The sequence below is a fragment of the Echiichthys vipera genome (assembly GCF_963691815.1).
Source record: "Echiichthys vipera genome assembly, chromosome: 22".
NCBI lineage: Eukaryota > Metazoa > Chordata > Actinopteri > Perciformes > Trachinidae > Echiichthys > Echiichthys vipera.
The window spans coordinates 1,823,561-1,841,008 of NC_139847.1; the positions used below are offsets into that span (position 1 = coordinate 1,823,561).

A 17,448-nucleotide genomic window follows, 5' to 3' on the forward strand; every position below is an offset into this window, starting at 1 on the left:
TTCTGCCCTCTACTGACGGCAGGCCGGCGTGACCTTTTATCTCTCAGAGGCTGAAGTGAAGAAGCCATTGGTTCAAACATGAACACGTCATGCTAGCTTGTCAGGAAGGAGCTAGTTAATACTCCAGGGTTTAAAGAAGAAGTCCCTTGACCTCTGACCTCCAGATATGTGAATGTAAACGGGTACAGAAATGACACACAGACTGAGGTTTGCTCAGGGAGCGGTGGCTTTAATGGTAAAAGCTTGTGTTTGCAGAGGTGACTGCTCCGACTGAATCACAGACATCAGCTGGGGAAATTCTTGAGACACACAAAGTACTTCTTCTGTGAGCAGTCTTCGTTACTCCAGCGACCCCACACTGAAAAACAGCAAACACCACAATCAGCTGACAAGCATCCTCCTGACACAGACATCAGCACTGACACAGACCTTCACCTCACACAGGTGACACAAGGTGGTCACTCTTCAACATTGGTTTGGTTTGTTGTTGCACGAAAAACTCTGTCAAAAAGTTCCAACCTCAACTTTTGCTGCCACACAAACTCATGTGGCACAGCCCTGCACTGGCCAATCAAATACACAGAAGCACATAAACCTGGTAGATTAGTTTGTAATTTGAAATAATCTCACGGCGACACAGTGGTATGGTGGTTAGCACTGTCACCTCACAGGAGTTTGCATGTTGTCCCCGTGTCTGCGTGGGTTTTCTCCGGGTTCTCCGGTTTCCTCCCACAGTCCAAAGACGTGCAGGTGTTCGGTTCATTGATGACTCTAAATCACCCGTAGGTGTGAATGGTTGTCTGTCTCTGTTCGTCTTTATGTGTCCTGTGATAGACTGGCGTCCTGTCCAGGGTGGACCCCGCCTCACGCCCAAAGTCAGCTGGGATTAGCTCCACCCCCCCCCCCCCCCCCCGTGACCCCGACAGGGACAAGAGGCTGAAGATGAATGGGTGAATTTAAATCTGTACATTTGCTTTTCTTTACCTTGTGGCAAAACATGTCATAGTTGCCGCTGTTATAGTAGTAGTAGAATACTTGTGTGTTTGCCCCCCCCCTCTCATTCGACCCACAGGTGTGCCCCCTAAACGCGTCCTCATACCTAAATGTAAGCGTCACCATTTTAAACTTGGTTAATATTGTGAAACAGTCTCATTTGAGTTTGATTTAAGCAACAAAACAACAACTTTGTTAGATTTAAGTTTGGGATAAAAACCAGTGCATTTGTTATTGTTATTACATCAATGTTGGTTGTTGTTGGTTCGGTTTGGGATTTGAAAATGGGATTGAATTAAAAATGAGGTTCAGAAAAAGAGTCAAAAGAACAGAGGGGATGCATGGGCTGCAGGCTCCACCCTGTGGCCGTTTGTAATACTGCAGGTGCTCAGTTATTCTGAATACAATGAGATTTGTTTGAACCAGGGCTGCCAAACCCTGCTCCTGGAGCCTCTGTCCTGCATGTTTTAGGTTTCTTCCTGCTCCTGGAGCCACTGTCCTGCATGTTTCAGGTTCCTCTCTGCTCCTGGAGCCACTGTCCTGCATGTTTTAGTTTCTCTCTGCTCCTGGAGCCACCTTCCTGCATGTTTTAGTTTCTCTCTGCTCCTGGAGCCACTGTCCTGCATGTTTCAGGTTTCTCTCTGCTCCTGGAGCCACTGTCCTGCATGTTTCAGGTGTCTCTCTGCTCCTGGAGCCACTGTCCTGCATGTTTTAGGTTTCTCTCTGCTCCTGGAGCCACTGTCCTGCAGGTTTCAGGTTTCTCTCTGCTCCTGGAGCCACTGTCCTGCAGGTTTTAAGTCTCTCTCTGCTCCTGGAGCCACTGTCCTGCATGTTTCAGGGTTCTCTCTGCTCCTGGAGCCACTGTCCTGCATGTTTTAGTTTCTCTCTGCTCCTGGAGCCACTGTCCTGCATGTTTTAGGTTTCTCTCTGCTCCTGGAGCCACTGTCCTGCATGTTTCAGGTTTCTCTCTGCTCCTGGAGCCACTGTCCTGTATGTTTTAGGTTTCTTCCTGCTCCTGGAGCCACTGTCCTGCATGTTTAAGGTTTCTCTCTGCTCCTGGAGCCACTGTCCTGCATGTTGTAGGTTTCTCTCTGCTCCTGGAGCCACTGTCCTGCATGTCTCAGGTTTCTCTCTGCTCCTGGAGCCACTGTCCTGCATGTTGTAGGTTTCTCTCTGCTCCTGGAGCCACTGTCCTGCATGTTTTAGGTTTCTCTCTGCTCCTGGAGCCACTGTCCTGCATGTTTTAGGTTTCTCTCTGCTCCTGGAGCCACTGTCCTGCATGTTTTAGGTTTCTCTCTGCTCCTGGAGCCACTGTCCTGCATGTTTCAGGTTTCTCTCTGCTCCTGGAGCCACTGTCCTGCATGTTTCAGGTGTCTCTCTGCTCCTGGAGCCACTGTCCTGCATGTTTTAGGTTTCTCTCTGCTCCTGGAGCCACTGTCCTGCAGGTTTCAGGTTTCTCTCTGCTCCTGGAGCCACTGTCCTGCAGGTTTTAAGTCTCTCTCTGCTCCTGGAGCCACTGTCCTGCATGTTTCAGGGTTCTCTCTGCTCCTGGAGCCACTGTCCTGCATGTTTTAGTTTCTCTCTGCTCCTGGAGCCACTGTCCTGCATGTTTTAGGTTTCTCTCTGCTCCTGGAGCCACTGTCCTGCATGTTTCAGGTTTCTCTCTGCTCCTGGAGCCACTGTCCTGTATGTTTTAGGTTTCTTCCTGCTCCTGGAGCCACTGTCCTGCATGTTTAAGGTTTCTCTCTGCTCCTGGAGCCACTGTCCTGCATGTTGTAGGTTTCTCTCTGCTCCTGGAGCCACTGTCCTGCATGTCTCAGGTTTCTCTCTGCTCCTGGAGCCACTGTCCTGCATGTTGTAGGTTTCTCTCTGCTCCTGGAGCCACTGTCCTGCATGTTTCAGGTTTCTCTCTGCTCCTGGAGCCTCTGTCCTGCATGTTTTAGGTTTCTCTCTGCTCCTGGAGCCGCTGTCCTGCATGTTTTAGTTTCTCTCTGCTCCTGGAGCCACTGTCCTGCATGTTTCAGGTTTCTCTCTGCTCCTGGAGCCACTGTCCTGCATGTCTCAGGTTTCTCTCTGCTCCTGGAGCCACTGTCCTACATGTTTCAGGTTTCTCTCTGCTCCTGGAGCCACTGTCCTGCATGTTTTAGTTTGTCTCTGCTCCTGGAGCCACTGTCCTGCATGTTTTAGGTTTGTCTCTGCTCCTGGAGCCACTGTCCTGCATGTTTTAGGTTTCTCTCTGCTCCTGGAGCCACTGTCCTGCATGTCTCAGGTTTCTCTCTGCTCCTGGAGCCACTGTCCTGCATGTTTCAGGTTTCTCTCTGCTCCTGGAGCCACTGTCCTGCATGTTTTAGTTTGTCTCTGCTCCTGGAGCCACTGTCCTGCATGTTTTAGGTTTGTCTCTGCTCCTGGAGCCACTGTCCAGCATGTTTCAGGTTCCTCTCTGCTCCTGGAGCCACCTTCCTGCATGTTTTAGTTTCTCTCTGCTCCTGGAGCCACTGTCCTGCATGTTTCAGGTTTATCTCTGCTCCTGGAGCCACTGTCCTGCATGTTTTAGGGTTCTCTCTGCTCCTGGAGCCACTGTCCTGCATGTTTTAGGTTTCTCTCTGCTCCTGGAGCCACTGTCCTGCATGTTTTAGTTTCTCATTGCTCCTGGAGCCACTGTCCTGCATGTTTTAGGTTTCTCTCTGCTCCTGGAGCCACTGTCCTGCATGTCTCAGGTTTCTCTCTGCTCCTGGAGCCACTGTCCTGCATGTTTCAGGTTTCTCTCTGCTCCTGGAGCCACTGTCCTACATGTTTTAGGTTTCTCTCTGCTCCTGGAGCCACTGTCCTGCATGTTTTAGTTTCTCTCTGCTCCTGGAGCCACTGTCCTGCATGTTTTAGGTTTCTCTCTGCTCCTGGAGCCACTGTCCTGCATGTTTTAGGTTTCTCTCTGCTCCTGGAGCCACTGTCCTGCATGTTTTAGGGTTCTCTCTGCTCCTGGAGCCACTGTCCTGCATGTTTTAGGTTTCTCTCTGCTCCTGGAGCCACTGTCCTGCACGTTTTAGGTTTCTCTCCGCTCCTGGAGCCACTGTCCTGCATGTTTTAGGTTTCTCTCTGCTCCTGGAGCCACTGTCCTGCATGTTTTAGTTTCTCTCTGCTCCTGGAGCCACTGCCCTGCATGTTTTAGTTTCTCTCTGCTCCTGGAGCCACTGTCCTGCATGTTTTAGGTTTCTCTCTGCTCCTGGAGCCACTGTCCTGCATGTTTCAGGTTTCTCTCTGCTCCTGGAGCCTCTGTCCTGCATGTTTCAGGTTTCTCTCTGCTCCTGGAGCCTCTGTCCTGCATGTCTCAGGTTTCTCTCTGCTCCTGGAGCCACTGTCCTGCATGTTTTAGTTTCACCCTGCTCCTGTTGCCACTGTCCTGCATGTTTCAGGTTTCTCTCTGCTCCTGGAGCCTCTGTCCAGCATGTTTCAGGTTCCTCTCTGCTCCTGGAGCCACTGTCCTGCATGTTTTAGTTTCACCCTGCTCCTGTTGCCACTGTCCTGCATGTTTCAGGTTTCTCTCTGCTCCTGGAGCCACTGTCCTGCATGTTTCAGGTTTCTCTCTGCTCCTGGAGCCACCTTCCTGCATGTTTTAGTTTCTCTCTGCTCCTGGAGCCACTGTCCTGCATGTTTTAGGTTTCTCTCTGCTCCTGGAGCCACTGTCCTGCATGTTTTAGGTTTGTCTCTGCTCCTGGAGCCACTGTCCAGCATGTTTCAGGTTCCTCTCTGCTCCTGGAGCCACCTTCCTGCATGTTTTAGTTTCTCTCTGCTCCTGGAGCCACTGTACTGCATGTCTCAGGTTTCTCTCTGCTCCTGGAGCTACTGTCCTGCATGTTTCAGGTGTCTCTCTGCTCCTGGAGCCTCTGTCCTGCATGTTTTAGTTTCTCTCTGCTCCTGGAGCCTCTGTCCTGCATGTTTTAGGTTTCTTCCTGCTCTAACACACCTGAGTTTGAAGATTTTCAAACCTGTGACGAGCTTCAGCTGCTTGATAACGAGCACATCATCAGATTCAGGTGTGTTGGAGAGATGCTACATCGTCAGTGTTGTGTCTTCAAACTCTGTGAGCTGTGCGTACCCTTGTAGTTGGATCCGACGCAGAGCTTTGAACTTGAAGCTTTCAGATCAGGATGCCAGTTAGTGTAATCCAAAGGAGTCCCATCAACATTTTTGTACGGCGCCTGAAGAGACAAAACACATGAGCATCTTCCCGACAAAGAGCTGAATCGAATCATGGTTTTCTTTGAAGACTAAACTTAATAAAGATCAATCTCTCAAAGTGAAATTCCAGCGTAAAATCATCCAAAGATCAGGTCATCAAATAATCCATTGTGTCTATGAACTGTTAACAGAGATGCTAACAGCCGGACGTGGCTAACAGTGATTAGCTCGGGGCAGCACGGTGAAGGCATTCAAAGGTCTTTTTTAACCACTAATGCTGCTGAAAATAACAGCAAACCTCTGCAGCAGCATGAGAAGAGTCCCTACACACACAACAAAGCGTCATCAGCGTAGAGAGTGAAGCCAGAGTTTATTAAAGAGTGTTTTAAAGACTTACCTACTGGCCCCTGTACCAGCTCCTCTCATAGTAAAGTCCATTACAGTGGAAGGAGCCCATTGGTGCTTTGTTGTGTGTGTAGGGACTCTTCTCATGCTGCTGCAGAGGTTTGCTGTTATTTTCAGCAGCATTAGTGGTTAAATATAAGCATCAATTAATAAATGTGACCAAAGAAAGTGCTTAAATGTGACTTTTGTTTCTGCAGCTTTAACTAAGAAGAGAAAAAGATACAAATCCACCACAAAAAGATGCAAAACCACCACAAAAAGATACAAAAACACCACAAAAAGATGCAAAACCACCACAAAAAGATGCAAAAACACCACAAAAAGATGCAAAAACACCACAAAAAGATACAAAACCACCACAAAAAGATGCAAAAACACCACAAAAAGATACAAAACCACCACAAAAAGATACAAAAACACCACAAAAAGATGCAAAACCAGCTCAAAAAGATGCAAAACCACCACAAAAGATACAAAACCACCACAAAAAGATACAAAACCACCACAAAAAGATACAAAACCACCACAAAAAGATACAAACCACCTCAAAAAGATACAAAACCACCACAAAAAGATGCAAAACCACAACAAAAAGATACAAAACCACCACAAAAAGATGCAAAACCACCACAAAAAGATACAAAACCACCACAAAAAGATGCAAAACCACCACAAAATGACACAAACCCACCAGCAGGTTCACTCTCTACGCCGATGACGCTTTGTTGTGTGTGTAGGGACTCTTCTCATGCTGCTGCAGAGGTTTGCTTTTATTTTCAGCAGCATTAGTGGTTAAAAAAGACCTTTGAATGCCTTCACCGTGCTGCCCCGAGCTAACCACTGTTAGCCACGTCCGGCCGTTAGCGACTCTCCTGGATTTCTCCGTTAACAGTTGTTACATGACATGTCTCCATGGCTTATTTGATGTGTCGAAAAAGACCCCGGGATCTCACTTTAAGGGGCCCCAGTGGAAGTCTGGCCTAGAAGCGGCCCTGTACGAACACGGCCACTCCGTCTGAGACACGAACTGCTTACCCTAGCGTGGCTTTGTCTGACTCCAATCCAAACGTTGACATTTTCAAACCCGGCACGCCAGACTAAACAAGCCACCTGCTTCATCTCAGCGTCGCTGTGAATCGACGCCATGTTTCCACCGTCGAATATGCGACAGAATGTCTGAAATGTGAGTCAAAAGTAAGTGTTTGTCAGCTGTTAGCATGCATCGTGACTGTCCACACAGGATGGGGATACATGTATTGAATTCTTCCTGTGTTGTGTCACCTGAGCATCATCAAAGGTTTTTGCATACTCGAAACTCTCATACAGCGAGTCCTGTCGAAAGGTTCCCATTTGTACCCACATGGCCTGACCTGCGTGCGTACACACATGTCCTCCATGGTAACAGCACCTGTAGGGAAACAACGGGCTTCTGTGAGTGTAAGTGCGTTTACATGCAGTTAAAAAACCTGATTATATTCAGATTAAAGTCACACTCGGGGTTTCTCAAACACCATCTGTTAAGTGGGACTTTCAAAATAAGATTCCCGGGTCCAAACGCTCCTTTGAAATAAAACAGACACAACGTCCGAACAAGTGAACGATCAGGATCAGCGCTTTGGTCAGTTAGACTCTTTTTCACCCATAAGAAAGAGACAAATGACAATTATGTTGTTTTTTAAAAACTCAGATCTGCTCTGAGGCGTTGGAGAAATATGAGGCTTGGACCTGGAAATCATATTTTGAAAGGGCGTCATGTCACGTCTAACCAGACGGATACCCCGGTTATCAGACCCAGAGAACTCCTTCAGTTCCTGATTCTTCCTCATTGAAACATCTTTCGCGGAGTAATCTCAGGTTTCTGGTCTGCACATGCTCCGTGGGTTCGAACCCCCCACTCCGGCCAAAACAACGTGAAAACATAAACAATAGAGCGTTCCCTTTAAACCAAGGGAGGACTTCACCATGGCAACCAGCGTCACTACCAAGAAGAGGCGTTTGTGTCCTGGTTCTGTACAAAAGTCGGCCATTTTCCCCAGCTGATATCGGGCGTGAGAAGGGGTCCACCCTGGACAGGACGCCAGTCTATCACAGGACACATAGAGACGAACAGAGACAGACAACCATTCACACCTACGGGTGATTTAGAGTCATCAATGAACCGAACACCTGCACGTCTTTGGACTGTGGGAGGAAACCGGAGAACCCGGAGAAAACCCACGCAGACACGGGGAGAACCAGGAACTCTCTCGCTGTGAGGCGACAGTGCTAACCACCAAACCACCGTGTTGCCCGGGACGAAGAGTTACTCCCTCATTTTAACATTCAACCCCCGCACATGGACACCAGGGAACTTCAATCAGCTTTCAGGTTATGGATTTGCATGGAAACGCCCTGTGTGTTGTACTTACTTGAATCATATACCAGGACCCCCAGCAGCAGGAGGGAAGTTACCACAGCTGGCTGCATGGCTCACGGCACCACACAGCTGGAATACGACCTGGAGATGTGACAAAGGTCGGTGTCTAAGGAACTTCTCCTCAAAGCAATTTCAGTCCAAAGCAACTGGACTTGGTTATTTGTCTAGGAAGACGTTTCACCTCTCATCCAAGAGGCTTCATCAGTGCATGTACACATCTGACCAGGCTGGGACTGGACCAGGACCAGGACCAGGACCAGGACCAGGCTGGGACTGGACCAACTTGCTGGTGTGGAGATCCAGGTATTTAACTTCTCACAGGCCGATGATGTCACTGGAACCCTTTGTGCTCCGAGTCCCAACGACCGTCGTTAGAGTGACAGTCGTTGGTGGGAAGTTGGTTTGGACTTTGTTAGTTCTGCTCCAGTCCCAGCCTGGTCCTGGTCCTGGTCCTGGTCCTGGTCCTGGTCCAGTCCCTGCCTGGTCCTGGTCCTGGTCCTGGTCCTGGTCCTGGTCCAGTCCCTGCCTGGTCAGATGCGTACATGAACTGATGAAGCCTCTTAAAACATACAGTCAGAGACACAAACTCACCACGGATGTGACTTCTTTTGTCCCGTCTTCGTCTGAACGTCAGAGGGCCGGTCCTCACACTGATATACCCGCTGCTCATGCCCTGAGGACACACCGCATCTTTAAAATGTTGACTTCACTGTGTTTTCCCAGTAAAATCAACAGGTGAAGGAACTGGAGGAGCGTCAGTACACAGCCAAGAGCAAGAGGAGAACTGGTGGTCAAAACAAACTTGAGATAAGAAAAACTTTAACCTCAGAAGCAGAATAAAGACGTTTCAGAAACAGTTTTAAACACACTCTAATGTCGTTGGAAGAAGATGTAGAGTTTCATTATGTCTTTCAAACCCCAAATGTACACATTATTCAGCAGGGCTCAGGCTTAGTCCTTCTGTTCTTCAGCCCCACGCACATTTATAATGTCATGTTTTGCAGCTGATGGAGACGGCACAGGTCGGCTTGTTCCTTTCCTCTCTTAACGTTTACTTGCCGATTGTTTACGACAGAATTGTCTTGGGACTTGGTCTGATGTGAAAATGATCAATTGTTAAGAAGACGTGTGGGATACCCAGAAAGTTTTCCAAGATCATTCATTCATGGGGGGGTCGCGAAGGAGCTGGAGAGGACACTTTAACACACGTTTCGGCTCCTAGAGGACACTTTAACATACGTTTATGCTCCTAGAGGACACTTTAACACACGTTTATGCTCCTAGAGGACACTTTAGCACGTGTTTATGCTCCTAGAGGACACTTTAACACACGTTTATGCTCCTAGAGGACACTTTAACACATGTTTATGCTCCTAGAGGACACTTTAGCACGTGTTTATGCTCCTAGAGGACACTTTAACATACGTTTATGCTCCTAGAGGACACTTTAACACACGTTTATGCTCCTAGAGGACACTTTAACACGTGTTTATGCTCCTAGAGGACATTTTAACACACGTTTATGCTCCTAGAGGACACTTTAACACGTGTTTATGCTCCTAGAGGACACTTTAACACACGTTTATGCTCCTAGAGGACACTTTAACACACGTTTATGCTCCTAGAGGACACTTTAGCACATGTTTATTCTCCTAGAGGACACTTTAACACACGTTTATGCTCCTAGAGGACACTTTAACACACGTTTATGCTCCTAGAGGACACTTTAACACACATTTATGCTCCTAGAGGACACTTAAACACACGTTTATGCTCCTAGAGGACACTTAAACACACATTTATGCTCCTAGAGGACACTTTAACACACGTTTATTCTCCTAGAGGACACTTTAACACACGTTTATGCCCCTAGAGGACACTTTAACACACGTTTATGCTCCTAGAGGACACTTCAACACAAGTTTATGCTCCTAGAGGACACTTTAGCACATGTTTATGCTCCTAGAGGACACTTTAACACACATTTATGCTCCTAGAGGACACTTTAACACACGTTTATGCTCCTAGAGGACACTTTAACACACGTTTATGCTCCCAGAGGACACTTTAACACACATTTATGCTCCTAGAGGACACTTTAACACGTGTTTATGCTCCTAGAGGACATTTTAACACACGTTTATGCTCCTAGAGGACACTTTAACACGTGTTTATGCTCCTAGAGGGCACTTTAACACATGTTTATGCTCCTAGAGGACACTTTAGCACATGTTTATGCTCCTAGAGGACACTTTAACACACGTTTATGCTCCTAGAGGACACTTTAGCACATGTTTATGCTCCTAGAGGACACTTTAACACACGTTTATGCTCCTAGAGGACACTTTAACACACGTTTATGCTGCTAGAGGGCACTTTAAAACATGTTTATGCTCCTAGAGGACACTTTAACACACGTTTATGCTCCTAGAGGACACTTTAACACACGTTTATGCTCCTAGAGGACACTTTAACACACGTTTATGCTCCTAGAGGACACTTTAACACACATCTTTGCACCTAGAGGACACTTTAGCACACGTTTAGTCTCCTAGAGGACACTTTAACACACGTTTATGCTCCTAGAGGACACTTTAACACACGTTTATTCTCCTAGAGGACACTTTAACACACGTTTGTGCTCCTAGAGGACACTTTAGCACACGTTTAGTCTCCTAGAGGACACTTTAACACACGTTTATGCTCCTAGAGGAAACTTTAACACACATTTATGCTCCTAGAGGACAGTTTAACACACGTTTATGCTCCTAGAGGAGACTTTAACACGTGTTTATGCTTCCAAGAGGAAACTCTAGCACGCGTTTCTTAATAAAAAGGGGGTCTAGAATCGGACCCTGCGGCACACCTTTGTTAACAGCCATAACGTTGGACAGCTTGCGTTCTACTGAATCTGAATTATTATGGGGCTGTGTGGGTCAATACCTACATAAACACCCTACAATCATAAAGGTGTACTACAAAAAGAAGAAGAATATAGAATATATACTGTACATTTGATCACTAGTATGCAGCAATAACTGAGCAGAGGTACTTTGAAGCTAAGCTGTCTGAAAGCACATAACAGCTCTGTCATATTTTGAACCAGAAATGAATCAAGACACAGAGAAGTTTGCTGACGTATTTATTGCTTTGAAGTTGACAGCTTGTGTTTGCGGTGGTTATCATGAAGCAGACCGGCGCAGCTGCATCACATCAGCTAACGATGATCACGCCTTCTTGGCACACACAAAGTGCTTGGTCTCTGAGCAGTCTGTGTTACCCCAACGGCCCCACACTGAAAGACAGCAAACATGACAAGAGAGTAACTTTAGAGCCACAGAGGCGACGCCGGGAGTGTTTCTGTGTCAAAAGCCTTTAAACAAATAAGTCGCTCAATCGAAACGACCACATAGGTTATTTGTCCGACCCACAGTAGCATTTTTACTATATAAGCAAATCAACACGACATCATACATAAATGTACAGGTCTGTTTGCACAGACAAGGACGTGAAAAAAGGGCACATATTGCACGTCCTTGCCACTGAAAAGGGCACTTTAACACATGTTTATGCTCCTAGAGGGCACTTTAACACACATGTTTATGCTCCTAGAGGACACTTTAACACACGTTTAGGCTCCTAGAGGACACTTTAACACACGTTTTGGCTCCTAGAGGACACTTTAACACACGTTTATGCTCCTAGAGGACACTTTAACACACGTTTATGCTCCTAGAGGACACTTTAACACACGTTTATGTTCCTAGAGGACACTTTAGCACACATTTTGGCTCCTAGAGGACACTTTAACACACATTTTGGCTCCTAGAGGACACTTTAACACACGTTTATGCTCCTAGAGGACACTTTAACACACGTTTAGGCTCCTAGAGGACACTTTAACACACGTTTTGGCTCCTAGAGGACACTTTAACACACGTTTATGCTCCTAGAGGACACTTTAACACACGTTTATGCTCCTAGAGGACACTTTAACACACGTTTATGTTCCTAGAGGACACTTTAGCACACATTTTGGCTCCTAGAGGACACTTTAACACACATTTTGGCTCCTAGAGGACACTTTAACACACGTTTATGCTCCTAGAGGACACTTTAGCACACGTTTATGCTCCTAGAGGACACTTTAACAGACGTCTAGGCTCCTAGAGGACACTTTAGCACACGTTTATGCTCCTAGAGGACACTTTAGCACACGTTTATGCTCCTAGAGGACACTTTAACACACATTTATGCTCCTAGAGGACACTTTAACACATGTTTATGCTCCTAGAGGACACTTTAACACACGTTTATGCTCCTAGAGGACACTTTAGCACACATTTTGGCTCCTAGAGGACACTTTAACACACATTTTGGCTCCTAGAGGACACTTTAACACACGTTTATGCTCCTAGAGGACACTTTAACAGACGTCTAGGCTCCTAGAGGACACTTTAGCACACGTTTATGCTCCTAGAGGACACTTTAGCACACGTTTATGCTCCTAGAGGACACTTTAACAGACGTCTAGGCTCCTAGAGGACACTTTAGCACACGTTTATGTTCCTAGAGGACACTTTAACAGACGTCTAGGCTCCTAGAGGACACTCTAACACACGTTTATGCTCCTAGAGGACACTTTAGCACACGTTTATGCTCCTAGAGGACACTTTAACAGACGTCTAGGCTCCTAGAGGACACTTTAGCACACGTTTATGCTCCTAGAGGACACTTTAACAGACGTCTAGGCTCCTAGAGGACACTTTAGCACACGTTTATGCTCCTAGAGGACACTTTAACAGACGTCTAGGCTCCTAGAGGACACTCTAACACACGTTTATGCTCCTAGAGGACACTTTAACACACGTTTATGCTCCTAGAGGACACTTTAACGGACGTCTAGGCTCCTAGAGGACACTTTAACACACAAGGACACTTTAACACACGTATTGGCCCCTAGACGGCACTTTAGAGTATGCATGTGACAGAATGTGACCTCTGTTACATTTGTTACGTATGGGTCAAAGATCGTTTTACCAATCTGACGCCCCTCCTCCCTGCCATATGTTACCTGACGTCCTGCTTTGTTCCCATCACAACTACTTCGACCACTACAGGCTGAATACTTGTACAAATGTCCTATGAAGTGACTGCCACTGGACTTAGTGGCCTGTATGTCATGTCTCTCTCATGACCGTACAGGTCATCTGTTATGGTGTCAAGGCAACGGTGGGCTTACTTACCTCGGTTGGGAACAACAACAGGAGATGCAGGCATTACCGTGAGGTTATCTTCTTATCCGAAACCTCATTGTTCTGTCTTTCCACTCTAATAATGTTTGCTTACCCTTGTGGTTGGCTTCAACGCAGAGTTTTGAGCTTGAAGTTCTCAGTCCAGGATAGAAGTTAACGTAATCCAAACGAGTTCCATCAATATATTGAAAAGGCGCCTGAAAAGACAAACCACATCAGCATCTTACCGTCATAATTCAGGATAAGCCGTATCAAAATCACTGGGCTGGAGCATTTTGGAGGACAGGACCTTCTAAAGATCAATCCCTTAAGGGGCACCAGTGGACGTCCCGGGCTAGAAACAGCCCTGTAAACACCTGGCCACGCCATCTTACTGCTTACCCTTGACTGCTTTTGTCTGAGTCCGATCCAAACACGTGGTTTGCTTCTGAAATTGGAACGCCAGACTAAACAAGCAACGCGATTCTTCTGAGTTTCGCTGTGAATCGACACCAGGGATCCACCGAAATTGTCACAGTAGTTCTGAAATTGATGGAGATGTGAGGGAAAAAAGATTCATCATGACTGTCAGGATACATTTATTGTCTTAATTCTTCCTGGGCTTCTTTCACCTCGGCATCATCGAAGTTTCTTTGAGCCCAGAAGATTCTCATGCAGCGATCCCTATCGAGCCGTTCCCATCCTCTCTGACATGGCAGCGGTTCATAGTTTTCACATATCTGCTCCATGGTGGCAGAATCTGCAGGAACACAAGGGCTTTAATACTGAAATTAGTTCCAGACATTTGAGTTCTTGTTCGACACATTCGATGCGTATGCGACGGTATTGGACTTACATGTGCCGTGTACCAGAACCCCCAACAGCAGGAGGGCAGTTACCGCAGACATCTGCATGGTTCAGCAAGTCTCTCAGTACCACACAGCTGGAATATGACCTGCAAATGGTGTTGGAAACCAATATGGACTATTACTGGACATCTTAGATCATTTTCTTTACGCTTTTATGCATTTCCTTGACACTTAGCTGCAGGAATCTACTGGGGTGATCCCTGTGTTTCCCTCTGTTGGTGTTAGGGTCTACAGAAGCCGGTGTGACTTTGACTTTAGCATTAAAGCAACACATACAATCAAAGTGTTTATCTGATCCCAGGTCAGACAAACCACTGAATGATCTGTATAAGCGAGGGAGCTGTTAGCTAACACTACCTGCTCTCTGCACCTCACACACAGCACAGATTTCTAAATTACAAAGTAAATGACCAGTTTTAGCGGTGACACATCAGCTTCTGTATTTTAGTTCAGTTTTAAACCCACACAGCTCAAATGGTTGTCCTGTCCTGTCCTGTCCTCCTAAAACATACAGTCAGAGACACAAACTCACCCCGGACGTGACTTCTTTGGTCTTTTCTCTGTCTGAACGTCAGAGGACCGGTCCTCACGCTGATATACCCGCTGCTCATGCCCTGAGGACACACCGCATCTTTAAAATGTTTACTTCAACACTGATGTCCAGTAAAATCAACAGGTGAAGGAAGTTAATGAGCGTCAGTACACAGCCAAGAGCAAGAGGAGAACTGGATGTCACAACAAAAACACACATACACAATTACTATATACACACACACACACACACACAGACACACACACACAAACAGATTGAAGGGGACACTGGCGTGCACAGGGGGGGCCTAATTGTTGGAAAAACGTGTGTTAAAGTGTCCTCTAGGAGCATAAACGTGTGCTAAAGTGTCCTCTAGGAGCATAAACGTGTTAAAGTGTCCTCTAGGAGCATAAACGTGTGTTAAAGTGTCCTCTGGGAGCATAAACGTGTGTTAAAGTGTCCTCTAGGAGCATAAACGTGTGTTAAAGTGTCCTCTGGGAGCATAAACGTGTGTTAAAGTGTCCTCTAGGAGCATAAACGTGTGTTAAAGTGTCCTCTAGGAGCATAAACGTGTGCTAAAGTGTCCTCTAGGAGCATAAACGTGTGTTAAAGTGTCCTCTAGGAGCATAAACGTGTGTTAAAGTGTCCTCTAGGAGCATAAACGCGTGCTAAAGTGTCCCCTAGGAGCATAAACATGTGTTAAAGTGTCCTCTAGGAGCATAAACATGTGCTCAAGTGTCCTCTAGGAGCTAAAACGTGCTACATGCATAGATTTAGATTAGCAAAGGAACAATTTGATTTTATTTACAGTGCGAAATCATGACAAAAGTTTCTCAGGACACTTGACAGAGCAGGTAAAGACCCCTCTCCGTGACTGACTATCACACACACTGATGCACTGAACACTTAAACGTTGTTTAACCCTTGATGTGGTTGCACTGAGAGTGATTTATGAAAAGGCAAATACGGAAACTTTGTTGCTTCAAACCTTCTAAACTTGTTTTGCTGTGTTTGTTTGAAGAGTGGAAGAAGAGCGAAGTTAGAAACAAATACAAATTAAAAATATATTTAGAGTCAAGGGCCAATAACAGACAGGCGTTTCCATTCATTCACTACATTAGCTCTTTTGAGAAGGGGACTTGCTGCGGACACAGTTAAAGCTGCAAGCAGTGATGACCCGGCCCTCGCACCCGGTGCATATCGGGGGAAACGTCCAGACTCCAGCCGGTCGGTCGCATGTCTCAGGGACCGTCAAACACTGCATGAAGGGCGTGCCGCACACAGGCAATCTATGCCGACTTTCGCCCCACTTCCTGTGTCGACTGTGTGGGGCTAGAGAGCACTTTGCCTTGCTGTACTTCACATGAAGAACACGCATTAAACATTTGATGTTGATGATCATATGAGGCGGACTTCTAGGTGAAACTTCATCCAGGGCCTGAACCTTAGCAGCCTCGTAGAGGGCGCTACTGAGGCACACCCATGCACAGGACCCATGAAATACTCAAATATACACCAGCCTTGACAAGTTTGAACATTTGGTAAAAGAATAGGAATAATAATCATTAGTAGGAATAATAATCATTAGTGATACAATAGATCCCACTGACTTTGTCAGTGCTCGGGCGCTTAATTGGTTCCATTGCCTTTTCCCTAGTGAGAAGATTAAAGGCGCACTCACACTGTCCTTCCACACCGCACCCCGGTCTTTAGGGTACTTGTCTTCCCGCGCCCCAGGCCCGTTTGTACTCACACTACCTGGGCCTCGGAGAATGCTTCTTGCTGCCTATACGTCATCACGCAGTAACACGTCACACGCATTGATGACGTCATGGCGATGCGTGGCTTTGTTTCCAGATCTTTCCGTAGACCTCTGAGTTTTTGTGCGTCTTGTCGTCTGTTTTTGAATCTTTTCATCGACCAAATCTGCAGTAAACACTCCACCTCCGCATCACACCAACGTGAACCTTTCACCGCCATTGTTTTAAATGTCTGCGCATGGTCCCTCGTTCTTTTTTCTACGTCCCAACAGGCGCACAGGAAATGACCTCAGAACCGCCGTAGGCCTCGTGCTCGTACACGTGCGCACGCTCGTGCTCGTTCATGTGCAAACGTCCTTTACTAAAGCCCTCCTCTCCCAAACGGGCCGTGGACGGCCAGCTGGCCGCAGTTATGCGCGGAGCGGTTGCACTCACACTGGTCAAACGCACTAGGCTCGACCCGAAAAAACGGTTCTGTTGGGTGCAGAAGGACAGTGTGAGTGCGCCCTAAAGGGCTCAAATGTGAACTGGCTGCTTGGACTCAGTCCCTGGTTTCATTGGACACATTTAAAGTGCTTCTAAAGGACTTGAATGGACGCTCGTCTGGCTGTAGATGTTTGTTTTTGGAGGGTTTTATTGTTTAGAAAACTATTTGAAGAGCAACATTGACCTCGGCTGCATCATAGCAACACAATATTTGCTCATCCCACGGCTCCCTGCCCTGAAGACACGCCCTGCTCCATGTTTACTTCAGTGGTGTTATTTAAAAGAGCAAACGTAAAGAAAAAGTTAACGTGTGGCGTTCGGTACTTAACCAGGAGCATGAGAAGTAAATGTGCATGTATAGTCATGCTCCATATACCCTTTGTGTAAATGACATTCATTTACGAGAACCCTTGAAGACTCAACATTAACATTATGATCCCTCCTTCCACATGAGAGGAGACGTTGCAGAACTCGGAGCAAGAGCAAACATTCACTGTTTGCCTTTAAAACACTGACTGAGGTGTCGGGGTGGGGACGCTCATTATAATGACCTCTTTGTTGCTTTAGTTTAACGATG

At 46.6% G+C, this 17,448-nt stretch overlaps 1 protein-coding gene across 1 annotated transcript; it reads right to left on the reverse strand.

Annotated features, from left to right (window-relative positions):
• Positions 1-284: 284 nt before the first annotated feature.
• On the reverse strand, positions 285-8,604 carry LOC310963907 (C-type isolectin Sp-CL4-like; the record flags this gene model as incomplete). The annotated part of the gene is made up of 6 exons (XM_083936864.1): positions 8,582-8,604; positions 7,983-8,071; positions 6,856-6,982; positions 6,610-6,750; positions 5,087-5,189; positions 285-358 (listed from the first exon to the last, which is right to left on the reverse strand). Exons 3-6 carry the CDS (start codon positions 6,934-6,936, stop codon positions 285-287), a joined length of 399 nt encoding a protein of 132 aa, XP_083792990.1. The 5' UTR covers positions 6,937-6,982; positions 7,983-8,071; positions 8,582-8,604.
• Between the last annotated feature and the right edge of the window lie 8,844 nt (positions 8,605-17,448).